Here is a 13,533-nt window from a genome sequence, read left to right as displayed (position 1 = left end):
TTGATAAAGTATTTAACCTATTACTATTTTTAAGCTTTTGGAATTTTTCTTTTGCTACTCTGATTGTAGACAAATCTAGGTCATTCAACACATTTACAGCAAGATTGTGTATTGTAAAAGGAAAGCTGAAATGCATTTAGCCTAGCATCATTGTACAGTCAAATATTTTTGGGCAGGAATAAAGTATTTTTTATATTTTTTGTCGAATTTTAAGGACATATTAATATTATTGTCATTTTTGTTGAGTATACTACTTGCCACCAGTATATCACTTGATTGCTAGTTGTTCTGTTACCTTGGAATGTTGAAACAAAAATATCTTAACTCTAAAACATCATGTCTGAAATTGCGTCTTTCTCAGATTTGCTTTTTATAGTTTATAAACTAGCTGTTTATAAACTATAAGTGACCAATTTAGTGATGACAATGGCTGTTTTAAACTATCTGGGAAAGTCGTTAACTTAACATTTACAAATTGTGGTGAAAAACAACTTATCATTTTCATTTGCTTGCCATCTAACTTGTTTTGTGTCCCCTATGCTATAGCAGTTGTTTAAGCATTGCATACATTAGCAGTCTCTGTCAGCATGGCAGTTCTGACCATATATTATCATTGCCCCACCACATGCCCATGTTAACTGGTCCTGTTCAGACAGTTGTGGACAGTTTGGCCTCAATCCATGTTTGTGCACACAGCAAACATGGTCAGGCTCCCTTTGTGTACCCAGAGGCCATTCAGGGTGTAGGAGCATGTGTGCCGATGGTTGATAGAAATATCCTCCCCAATGTCCCTTCATTCACCCTGTGCTAAATAGAAAATTATTAACCTGCATTTTAATCTGATGAGTGTGCATAACCAGCTAGAACTGAACTAAAAAACTTTTTTTTTTGGCTGGAATTGCACCATATATATTTTTTTAATGAATCTCTTCAAATGCAACTTGAATGGAAACATAAAATATTTAGTTAAACTGATGGAATGCTGATAGAATCATTAGAAAAGAGACATTTCAATTACTCTTATGAAATAATAGACTCGGATTTTGAGTGAAAAAAGCATTCTTTATGGGTTATTTTGACTAAATTAAATACCATAAGAAAACATTTGTGCTATAAAAACTACGCACTAGTTTGTTTTAATGTTTAACAGGGAAGTTTGTTTTTAAGCACTTTTATTTGTAAAACAAATTGGCAGAAAGTCACACTTGTGGTGGTGCCATTGAAAATGAATGGGGAAGATCACAAAAAACAAGACTTTTATTTTGAAACTAACCAGGGCAAGTGGTCTAGTGTCATGGTCAAGGATGTGATCAAGAACCTCATGCACAGTGAACCGCTTGGTCATTGTGCTGCCACAAAGTGAATGATGAGCAAGGCCCTATGAGGCTTTATATAGCTTAGCTGTGGGAAAGTTTCTGTATATTAGTAAACATTAGCCACGTTTCCACAATCGGGCCAAATGAGGGCGTGCTAGTGCGCGCCAGGGCCAGTTGAGTTCCCACCGACACTTCCGGGGATTTATCGTGCCTCTTTGGGGCTTTATCTGGGCCAACATCCAATGGCCTTTTGCCCACCCATTACCCTCGGGCCAAACAAGGCCAACCGGGGATTGTGGTGTGTACAGTGTCAAAGGCGAACTTGTCAGGATATGTATCCAGTGCACAACGGTACAGATTCGGGAAAAAATAAATAAAATGCGGGCACGTTACAAATCCATTAAAACGCACAATGGACAAAGCAGTGCCCAAAGAAATTACTTTCCATGGTTCGGTGAACTTTCATAGATGGTGTGCTGGGACTCCGTCCAGCTGTTAGTGGAGAGACCACTCATGGCAGTTACAGTTGGTGAGTTGTTATTGCTAATTTATCTGGCTAGCTAGCTTATGTTTACATTCAGTATAGATAACATGATACCTCAGCTTGACCTCCCCTTTTGCTAGTGAAATGGGTGAAGTGTGAGACGTTGGCAACTGCTTTTTGCCCCGTTAGGTCAGTTGATAGCCCTGGCTTGCACTGGCCCTATATTGGAAACGGGCTATTGATCTGCTGCTTTGTGAGAGCATGAAAATTCCAAAACACATTGTCATAATATTTTGTCTGAAAGGTGTGATGAAAAGTTGCATTGGAAAGGGCTCTTTTGAAGGGGTGTGTGCATACTTTTCTTGGCTACATGACATCAACTACCTACATGACATCAACTACCTATGATCATGAAAGAAAGATTCTATTGGAGAGGGGTCACTGTGGGGCAAAGAAAGTTCAGGTTTGTCTGTGTCTGTGATAATGTTGGATGGATAAATGGATGTTGGTTTAAAGTTCAGGGTAGGATAAAAATCCTAAAAAGAAAGGATGTACTACTCGTGTGTGTGTGATAGTGTTGGATGGATTTTGGATGCAGTTCAGGGTAGGATAAAGTTAATCTCTGTGAAAAAGAAAGCATGTAATACTCAGAGTTTTGATTGTGTGTACGTGTGCACGTGTGAGTTCGTGTGCGCACATGTGTGCATGTGTGTGTGCACGTGTGTGTGTAGGTGCACGTGAACAGGTTCGAGCCCTTTTGTGTTTGCAAGCACACATGCACATATGTGCTCATCTAAAGGATGAACATTCTCCTGAACACTCAATTTTTCTCATATTTTTGATCTCCCCCATTAATTTTCATTGGCTAGTCATTTTTGACTTGGAACACCACAAATGTGACTTTGTGCCATTTTGTACAAAAGAAAAGCAATTCAAAACAAACTGCAAGGTTAAAAATTAAAGCACACTATTGTGATGAATAGTATGGAATTTTTTTTAAATATTTTATTTAATATTGCCTAAATTATCCACAAATAATGCTTTTTTTCACTAAAAAATTAGGTGCATACGCTCAGGTCAGTGAGGCCTATGATCAGTTAGTTCCAAAAAGAAATACAAAACCTGTGCTAATTGAAGAAAAAAAAAAAAACAAGTTGACAAAAAGATCTAATCCAATTTTTGGTGATAATATAGCATAATGAGAGATTTATAAGCAATTTTTATTGGCTGGTCATTTTTGACTGGGAACACCAAAAGTGTAACAAAGTGAAAAAAAGCAGTTTTTGGGGGGGGACATTTAGATACCCTGTGTGAACAAAGTCAGAAAGTTTTAGTCCAGTAGGATAACATTAACTAGCATTTTCAGGCAAAAGAAAATCCTCTTCGGGTCAAAATGACCAGAAGACAACATGAGGGTTAATATAAGTTATATAGAGTTCCATGTAAGCACTGGTAAATTAATTTCATTCAGTATCATGGTATTACGTTCTCTCACTATCAGGGTACCATGGTACCGCCAAAGTACTTTATTTGTAAGGGCAGTAAGAGTTATACAGTATTTTCATTTTGTTTTTATGGATTATAATTTAATTTACCTGTTATTAATCTGAAAATATATTGCTTCTCACTTCCTCCTCAGGTAGATAGGATTGGTTGCATGGTGTGTGACAAAAGATTTAGGTCAAGTGGTACCAATAAATGACAAATGATAGCCAAGTTTGTGAAGGACTGATTGGGCTTCTAAATGCACTAATGATTTCAAATGTGCAGATCATCAGACCGTTTGTTCTTACTGTGCAAAGTTTTGTTGGAATGTGTGAGGGTTGTATCAGCTGTTGGCGCTGAAAGGGCAAAATATACAGTAGACAAATTCAGGAAATTCTCTTTACTAATATAAAGTTATAGTAAAATAAACCAAGATCTGGTCTGTTGTCAAAAAGCATTTTTTGTTTTCTGGTTTCAGTCTGTAAATTAAAATAGTGTTTCTATTCAGGATGCAAATCAATCTTCCAACCATACTTTTTGCGTTCTGCTCCATATTTCCAGTTTTATTTACATTGCTCCAGTTTTCTTGCATTTCATTAAAAAAGCAGTAAGTGTTCAATGTTTCATGTGTATAAACATTTTACCTATCTCTGTCTACTTGTGTCTGTAGGAACCTCCTGTATGTGAACCCACAGAGCCTGAACTTTGCTAATCGTCAAGGTTCTGCACGCAACATTACAGTGAAAGTACAGTTCATGAATGGAGAAGATCCCAGCAACGCTATGCCTGTAAGTTAGGATGGAATAATCCACATCAATTTTCTGATGCACAACAAAAAATAACAAACTCACACAAAAAGTGGCCAAAAGTTGCATTGGAAAGGGCTCTTTTGAAGGGGTGTCTGCATACTCTTCTTGGCTACACGACATCAGCTACCTACAGTTCTTCTCTCATTGGTCTCATAGGTAATCTACGGTAAATCCAGCTGTGCAGAGTATTCCAGAGAGGCGTACACCGCTGTAGTCTATCATAATAGGTGAGTTCACGACTAGATTGACTGTTTACTACTATTAAGACCTCACTGACATCATAAATCTGTGCTTACCTGGCTTAGTGTATCTACATTAAATAAACATCAGCTCATGGAGAGACTGGGTTGCAGTAGTTCTAGTTGACTTTTGAACAATAGTTAAATAAGTTTAAGCTTTTTGCTTTGCTTCTATTTCATAGGAAATAGCTTGTTGACCTTTTTATTTGTGGTGCTTGCAAGTAAATTCCTCAGTTTTGTTTCTTCAGATCGCCAGATTTCCATGATGAAGTTAAAATCAAGCTACCAGCCTCGCTGACCGACCACCATCACATCCTCTTTACTTTCTACCACGTCAGTTGTCAGCAGAAACAGAACACTCCACTGGAGACGCCTGTTGGATACACGGTACATGCAGTATTAGCATTCACCTTATGCTTATAGAGAATACATGCATCAACCATGTACAATTGAACTGCTAAGCGTGAGTATTCATGATCGGCCCATTATGGACATTTTGTCTCTTTTTCTCTCAGTGGATTCCTATGCTGCAGAATGGACGCTTGAGAACGGGTCATTTCTGCCTCCCAGTGTCTCTGGAGAAACCTCCTCAGTCTTACTCTGTTCTCTCTCCTGATGTAAGGCCATTTCTGTCATATACATTGGTAAAGATGAACTGGTTTGATGACACGGTTGACCGGAGTTACTGTATGTGTAGTGTCTATGTGTAGTGTTAGCTTTATTGCTTACAATTGCTTTAATGTAGCAATTATTTGTTTCTGAAAGAAATTATTCTGAAAGTTGCCTCATTGTTGATGCATTCATGATGTCTAGGTTCCTCTTCCTGGCATGAAATGGGTGGATAACCACAGAGGGGTTTTCAATGTTGAAGTTGTGGCTGTATCCACCATCCACACACAGGTAATTGGTGGATAACTTTTGTCAAAAGCACTGATTTTGTCTTTTTTTTTTAAAGATCTCCTCCACCTCATCAACAAATGCATCATTGCGTTACTTTCCTCTACACAGGACCAGTATTTAGATAAGTTCTTTGCTCTGGTGCATGCTCTGGATGAGCACATGTTCCCAGTGAGGATAGGAGACATGCGCATTATGGAGAATAATCTAGAGGCTGAGTTGAAGTCAAGTATTGCAGCTTTGAATTCCTCTCAGCTGGAGCCTGTGGTGCGCTTCCTCCACCTACTGCTGGACAAACTGGTGCTGTTGATGGTGCGACCACCTGTTATAGCTGGCCAGATAGGTATAAGACCTCCCAGATTCATACACATAAAAATATGTGTAATATGCTTCCCACACTTTTGGTACTTACTAGGATACAGGGTTTCTATTGGAACTTGCAGTGTTTCTGCAACCATATCATCTGACATTAAAGGAGTAGTTCAGCCACAAGCCATACCCTTTGTTGAGGAACAGACTGAAATTTAAGATGCTGAAAATTATCATGATCTGTCACAAGAAAAAAAAAAATGTGATCAGTCACAAGAAGAAAACAATACCTGAGGAAATGATGAAAGAATTACAGGATTTGCTTTTGGGTGAACTATCCCTTTAACAATAAATAATAGCATACAACTTAATTGTTTCCCTCATTTATTAAAGGGATAGTTCACCCAAAAATGAAAATTCTCTCATCGTTTACTCACCCTCATGCCATCTTAGAGGTGTATGACTTTCTTTCTTCTGCAGAACACAAACAAAGATTTTAAGAAGAATATTTCAGCTCTGTAGATCCTTACAATGCAAGTGAATGCTCCCCAGACCTTTTGAAGCTCCACAAATCACATTAAGGCCACATAAAATGAATAGATAAGACTCCAGTGGTTAAATCCATGTCTTCAGAAGCAATATGAGGTGGCCTTTATGTGATTTTTGGAACTTCAAATGTCTGGCCACCATTCACTTGCATTGTATGGGCCAACAGAGCTAAGATATTTTTCTAAAAATTCTTCGTATGTGTTCAGCAGAAGACAGAAAGTCTTACATATCTGGGATGGCATGAGGCTGAGTAAATGATGAGAGAATTTCCATTTTTGGGTAAACTAACCCTTTAATTAATCTTTTTTTTTTTTTTTTTTTTTTTTTTTTTAAATCGCATCAATCCATTGCTAGTCTGCTGAGACTGGCTGTTTCTTAATTATGCTTTTTTTTTTAATTAATCTCTACTATAGTGAATCTCGGTCAGGCTTCTTTTGAAGTGATGGCTTCCATAGTGAACCGGCTGCATAAGTATTTGGACACCAGTCAGGATATGCACGGCCGAAACAGCCTCCTCTCTTCGTATATTCACTACGTCTTCCGCCTACCTAACATGGATCCCAACTCCCCCTCTCCAGGTCTGTTTTTTTTTTTTTCAGTAGTCTATATTTTATATCGATCTCTAAACGGTTGCCTTTTAGCCCTTACATTTTTTTTTTTTAATTAGTGGGGAATGCTGTGAATGTCTGGTCTAATTTGTCATGTTCTGCGTAATAGGTCCGGGAGGATTGGGCTGCTCGGTGCATTATGCCACCATGGCCCGTTCTGTAGTTAGACCTGCAAGCCTCAATCTCAACCGCTCTCGTAGCCTTAGCAATAGTAACCCAGACATCTCTGGCACTCCAACTTCCCCAGATGATGAAGTACGCTCCATCATTGGCAGTAAGGTAAGGTACTAGGTAGACAAATTTCAGTAGCAATCTATTGTATGTTGTCTATTACATTAAGTAACAGTTGGTTATGGGTTATGTTTAACTATACTGCTTAGAGGCTGCGGTATTTTGCTCTAAATACTTGGAACACAGCGGCATGCCTATATAGTTTACATAAAGGTCCAAATACATTTTATTAGTGCTGTTGTTGAGGCATGCATTGATTGCTTCCACTGGACATGAATCATTGCGTTCATTATTATTATTATTATTATTATTATTATTAGAAGAGGTCATTGACTTTCTCCTCTCAATTGCTGACTGAACATGTCTCAGTGTTACAGTTCTTCAATTTATAGTTCTCCAGCAATGCAAACTTTAGCTGGAACATTTTACGTACATAACCCTTGTTACACCATCTCGCAAAAAGAAAACACAAATGAATGCAGCAAAATGAATGTGTGGTTGAGATTGGAGGCCAGATTCCATCGAGCTTCTAAATTAGTCAACAGTTTGCTTTTAAGTAATGTATACAGTAAAAAGTAAGACATTGAATGTATTTATTTTCTGTACTCTGGTCAGGATAGTTAGTAATTGAATAATTCAACCAATAATGAAATTGGTTTATAATAAATAATTAAAAGTTATACATTATAGTATTTACATTACAATTCAAAAGTTTGGACACACCTACCCATTCTTCGCTATTTTCCACATTTTAGAATATTAGCACTATAAATTAAACTATTAAAACTATAAATTAACACAAATGAAAGTATGTCAAGTATGCAAACTCATCCATTTAAAAAAAAACACAAAAAAACAAACAAACATTGAATTAATGGTGCTGGAGCATTTCCAGAGCCGTTGGATTAGCCACTTCCCCACTTTTGTAAAAACCCAGCACTCCAAAGATATCAAATGAGACTCCTATTGAGCAGAAACGGTTGTCAAAAACAACAGCAGCAAAATAGTGGCCTCAACTGACAATTGTTATGAGCAACATGGCATAAAAATGGCAATAATCCTCAATAATTAGCTGCAACTACAATACTATGAGAACACGCAAAATGATTGACAGGCAGAAAGCGTCAGAGACCGCAGCCCGCTGACACATTTTTGTTTGTTATTTACAGAGTCTAGTGCTGTCACAGAGACCAATGAGATATCTCACGACACGTATTTCATTCATATCTTTCAGAGAGTAGGAACATTTTTTGCATATCTTTCCATGAAAAAATTGCTTACAGCACCTTTAATTAAAATTTTAGTGTTGTAAAGAAATGAATACATACGCACAATTTATATTTGTCTACAAAGGTAATTTCAAGAATTTAAGCACAGTCCTTTAGAACAAAAGGTTTTAAGATCCTAGAAATATAAATTAACTCTGGTTATTGTGTTCAAAGCTTTCGTTAGCTCTGTGTCACTACTTTAGTGCCTAGGCAAGTTCTGATTTGACTTACAATAAACTTAATCAAAATTAGCATATGAATATAAGACATTGTACTTGGAGATAGTCTTCTATGCTAGGGAACCATTAAAGGGATTGTTCACTCAAAAAAAAACAAAAAAAAAACATGTTTACCAGCCGCGGCCCGTGCAATTTAAGTCTAGGCCTTCAGTGCGATGCATGCCATTAAGAAAACACAGTTTCACAATGAATAATACGCCGTATGCCCATCATACATTACATGGCAGTTAACTAATAATACCAATTGACATATTAAAAACACATCCACGAATGAAAGCCCAAGGAGGTCTAATACCAAGAAAAATCTAATAATATATGCGATTTAAATTTTGTTTGCAAAAAATTTTGTTTCGTCAGGGTACACGGTTACTTTTCAGAACTTGATCCGACACTGAATGCTCAAGCAGCCTAATTTACACTTACAAAACTCCTGATGTTGCTATATCAATGCAAAAAGCACTTACCAATTTGCTTGAAGTGAAAATCAGCCCTCCTTTCCTGTTTAATTAATCAGTCGCACGATCATGCAGAACATCTCAGGTTTTTAAATCCATAAGGATCTCTTTCTCAACGGTAATACCAGCAGTGATGACAGCTGACTCGTCAGCAAGATCTTTGCTTTCAAATTACGTACATCACTTAAAGCATGATTGCCTCACTCAAGGCCAGCTAGAAGGCCTGGACTGGGACATAACCTAAAGACCACACCCACAAGAACAAATAAATCAATCTGATTAGCTGATGAATCTGACTTTAGATGCCTATTCACTGCACTGTTGAGGGATTCTGTGGAAATTCTGAAGGCCTGACGGGGTGGAGCTCAGACTCACGCGCTGCTTCAGGCATGCGATTTGTGAAACAGTTGTCACACTTTGCTTGTAAGCATTGAGGAATAAATTCTGATTGGATAATTTTTTTAGTTTTTTGCTATTTGTTTGTAGATTAATTTGGAGTTGAAAGCGATTGAAAATACATAGGCAAAAAGGTCAATGAGAATAAAAGGATGAAAAAATATTTATTTATTAGGCATGTTACGCCAGCAGAGAAGGCTTTGTTGGCCCTGAGAAATCACCACTGTCGTTTACGCATCCCACAGATTGTCCAGATCCGTATTACTTTTTTCCTCTGTGGAACACAAAAGGAGATGTAGTTTGGCATAATGTAAGCTTTTGTGTTCCACAGAAGAGAGAATGTCATACAGTTTGGAACAACATGAGGGTAAGTAAATGATGACAGAATTATTATTTTATGGTGAACTAACCCTTTAATGTTACAAAAACCCTCAAACATGGAGTTAAATAACCATTCAATGGGAAATCGGGATAATTACAATGACTTCTGCACTGTTTTTGCTGAAATATTACATAAGAAACAAATGTGCTGTTGAATATTCTAATGGTGATTTCTGAAGAAACATACATGGATAACATCAAGATGTTTTTCATATATTTTAAAACTTAATAATGTGACATCAATGCAGATATCTATTTGTGAGCTGACTTTCTTTTTCCTGTTGCAGTGAATGAAATCTCCTGATTTCCCAATCTTGCTCCTGTGTTGTCAAACTAAGCCTTCTTTATCCTGTTAATCAATTAATATGAAGTTATTAGTGGATACTCTTACCTGTTGCTTTTCAAAAATGAGAAATTAATATAAACTAACTTTACTCCCTTATTCCATTTGTTTCATTGACCTGTAACCTTTTGATCTTTCACTGTTCCCTTGCTTGCTCCTGCCCGTGACCCTTTTGATGCCACCCTTGGCTCGCAGGGCTTAGATCGCTCCAACTCTTGGGTGCATACCATGGGGTGCAAAAGCGCCCCCTGGGGGACCAGCCCTGGTGCAACATCTGATGCTAAGCAGGTCATTCCGAATATCCCAAACCCCTTAATTTAATACAAAGCAAAATCCCCCCTCACTAAGTCTCTCCCAATACCACTAAAACCACAATGTGCATTAGTTACATTAATCACTTCTCTCCTAGAAGCTCCTGCTTTCTTAATTCACACATTCTTAGACAAAATACCAGTAGACCCTCAATTACTTTTTTTTTTCAGTCCTATTCACAATCCATTAATCGTTCATTTCTAGAACCCACTTATCTCCTCTCACCATTTTCACACAAGCATTACATGGGCATAATTAACCACATTCCACTTTCACGCACTTTCAATTTCACTTTGGCATGTCATACTGTTCGCTGCATGTCCATATATGTGTGTATGAGTGTTTTGTTTTACTTTTTCTTTTTTGTAACAACTGGCACCTGGTGAAGGCTAATATTTTTCTCTTTTCATTACTCGGCACCTGCAATAGTCAAATTCATTAACACATACATACTTATAGAGATAGTCCCCCCAAAATGAAAATTATTTCATCATTTACTCACCCTCATACCATCCCAGATGTGTCTGACTTTTTCTTTTGCTGAACAAAAACAAAAAGAGAGATTTTTATGAAGAATATTTCAGCTCTGTAAGTGAATGGTGACCAGACATTTCAAGCTCCAAAAATCACATAAAGGCAGCACAAAAGTAATCTATTTGACTAAATCCATGTCTTCAGAAATGATATGATAGGTGTGTGTGAAAAACAGATCAATATTTATCTCCTTTTTACTTAAAATCTTCACTTTCACATTCTTTCACATTTTGAAAGTGAAAGTGAGGGATTTATAGTAAAAAAGGACTTAAATATTAATCTGTTTTTCACCCAAAGTGATTGCATCTCTTCAGAAGACATATATTAAACCACTGGAGTTGTGTGGATTACGTTTATGCTGCCTTTATGTGATTTTTGGAGATTCAATGTTCTGGCTACCATTCACTTGCATTGTATGGCCCTACAGAGCTGAGATAATCTTTGTTTGTATTTAGCAGAAGAAAGAAAGTCATACACATCTGGGATGGCATGAACGTGAGTAAATGATGAGAGAATTTTCATTTTTGGGTGAACTATCCCTTAAAGTGTTATTTTATATTATTATTATTATTTATTTTAAGCATCAGCTCACCAAAACATAATATTCTTTTAATCACCTCAGTCTGTGTACTGCCACTATCTCCCTCAGAATAATTAGAAGTCTAGAAGAATTACAGTTGAAGCAATATAAATGTATCAGAATCACACAAAAAAATAGTTTGTCTTACGGTTACAAATTTTAAGTAATAGTAATTTTAAAATTGTATCTACGGTTTGTGCCGTATTATGTTTTTATGTTCATTGACAGTGTGTGTGTGTGTGAGAGAGAATGTGTATGTGTCTGTTAGTGTGTGGATATGAGTAGTGAATGACACCACGTGCTCCTGTCCTCCACACTAATCTATTGTCACCCTTCCATTCATCCCCACCCGTAGGCCATGGAGCGCAGTGGCAATCGCATGTCATCGCACACTGAGAGTGCCAGTTTCTTGCAAACATTAACAGGACGCTTGCCAACCAAAAAGGTAGAGACCCAATACCTGGAAGCCAGGAGCCAAACCTCTCCTCGTCTCACCTTCGCTTGTCTGTCTTTGAATGGCTGATTATTGTTTTTTGTTGTTGTGTTAGTCATGTTCTTGTGGAAGTTGGGTACAAGTACTTCTCTTTGGTTTGAATGCCACCTGAAGTAGTATGGAGCACCCTGTTGGTCTTGCTCCAGCAGCAGGGACTTTTGCTGTTTATCTGTGTTTGATCCATAGAATAACGTATCCTCCCCACTCTTGCAGCAACACAATGGACCTTATGTCAAAGGACTGTTTCTTATCCCATAGTAGAGCTAAGACAAAATTTACCCATTGGAAATGCATCTTTATTGAATAATGAGTGGTTCTCTGATGGTTTCTTCCTGTTCTCAGCTCTTTCATGAGGAGCTTGCCCTGCAGTGGGTGGTTAGCAGTGGCAGCGTGAGGGAGGGAGCTCTACAACAGGCCTGGTTCTTTTTTGAACTCATGGTAAGAACTACCACACTCCATAAGAAGAGATGCTTCTTTCATGATCAAAAGAGTAATATTTGCTTTTGAGGTTCAGAGAAGAACAAGATATTCTTTCATTTTGTTTTTGTCTTTTTTCAGGTTAAAAGCATCATCCATCACTTATACTTTACTGACCGATTAGAATCTCCCAGAAAGAACCGCTTCCCCGAGCGCTTCATGGATGACATCACCGCTCTGGTTAGCACCATTGCAGGTGACATCGTCTCACGTTTCCAGAAGGTGAGAAAAATATGAGTGCACTGACCTATTTGAAAAGATCTGCTGTTTTTATTTATTTGCTCTCTTATTGTCTGAAAGAGCCTAAATGCTTATGAATCCCTTTTCACATTTCCAGGTTTGTAACGGGGAAGCTTGTAGCGGGGGTAAACGCATATAGCTTTAAGTGGGGGACTACACCAAATGTTATTTCCATCAGCACTAGAAAAAAACACTTACAATTCCACTAATTTACCCCATCAGAGCAATGTTGACTGGATAGATATATATATATATATATATATATATATATATATATATATATATATATATACACATACAGTTGAAGTCAGAAGTGTACATATGCTTAAACTTCATTTAATCATTTCATTTCACTTAAAGTCATTTAATCAAATTTTTTAACCACTCCACAGATTTCCTATTTGCAAACTATAGTTTTGGCAAGTTAAGACATCTACTTTGTGCATGACACAATAGTTTACAGACAGACTGTTTCACTTTTAATTGACTATATCAGAATTCCAGTGGATCAGAACTATAAGCAGCTTGGAAAATTCAAGAAAATGATGTCAAGCCTAATTTCGATAGGCTAATTTGAGTCAATTGGAGGTGTACCTGTGGATGTATTTTAAGGCCTACCTTCAAATGCAGTGCCTCCTTGTTTGACATCAAGGAGTTTGACATCATGGGAAAATACAAATAAATCAGCCAATTGTGGACCTCCACAAGTCTGGTTCATCCATTGGAGCAATTTCCAAATGCCTGAAGGTACCATGTTCATCTGTACAAACAATAGCATGCAAGTATAAACACCATGGGACCACACAGCCATCATACTGCTCAGGAAGGAGACACATTCTGTCTCCTAGAGATGAACATAGTTTGTTGCAAAAATGGCAAATCAATCCC

General features: G+C 37.5%; 1 protein-coding gene across 14 annotated transcripts in view; it reads left to right on the top strand.

The window, feature by feature from the left end:
• Positions 1 to 13,533, top strand: part of LOC127445810 (dedicator of cytokinesis protein 7-like) — an 89,265-nt gene that overhangs the window by 35,665 nt on the left and 40,067 nt on the right. For 9 of the 14 annotated variants that reach the window (XM_051706149.1, XM_051706148.1, XM_051706146.1 and 6 more), the window contains exons 15-26: positions 3,956 to 4,073; positions 4,251 to 4,321; positions 4,582 to 4,720; positions 4,849 to 4,950; positions 5,147 to 5,233; positions 5,342 to 5,573; positions 6,502 to 6,666; positions 6,806 to 6,975; positions 10,205 to 10,297; positions 11,791 to 11,880; positions 12,271 to 12,366; positions 12,487 to 12,627. In XM_051706149.1, the coding sequence (XP_051562109.1) occupies positions 3,956 to 4,073; positions 4,251 to 4,321; positions 4,582 to 4,720; positions 4,849 to 4,950; positions 5,147 to 5,233; positions 5,342 to 5,573; positions 6,502 to 6,666; positions 6,806 to 6,975; positions 10,205 to 10,297; positions 11,791 to 11,880; positions 12,271 to 12,366; positions 12,487 to 12,627 (1,504 nt within the window). Of the gene's footprint in view, positions 1 to 3,955; positions 4,074 to 4,250; positions 4,322 to 4,581; positions 4,721 to 4,848; positions 4,951 to 5,146; positions 5,234 to 5,341; positions 5,574 to 6,501; positions 6,667 to 6,805; positions 6,976 to 10,204; positions 10,298 to 11,790; positions 11,881 to 12,270; positions 12,367 to 12,486; positions 12,628 to 13,533 lie in introns of those variants that run through there. The other 5 variants (XM_051706152.1, XM_051706151.1, XM_051706155.1 and 2 more) reach the window with 3 other exon arrangements.

This window comes from Myxocyprinus asiaticus, chromosome 9 (genome assembly GCF_019703515.2).
Source record: "Myxocyprinus asiaticus isolate MX2 ecotype Aquarium Trade chromosome 9, UBuf_Myxa_2, whole genome shotgun sequence".
Classification (NCBI taxonomy): domain Eukaryota; kingdom Metazoa; phylum Chordata; class Actinopteri; order Cypriniformes; family Catostomidae; genus Myxocyprinus; species Myxocyprinus asiaticus.
The sequence above is the reverse complement of the archived record's forward strand: the minus strand, read 5'-3'. Positions and strand labels throughout refer to the sequence as shown.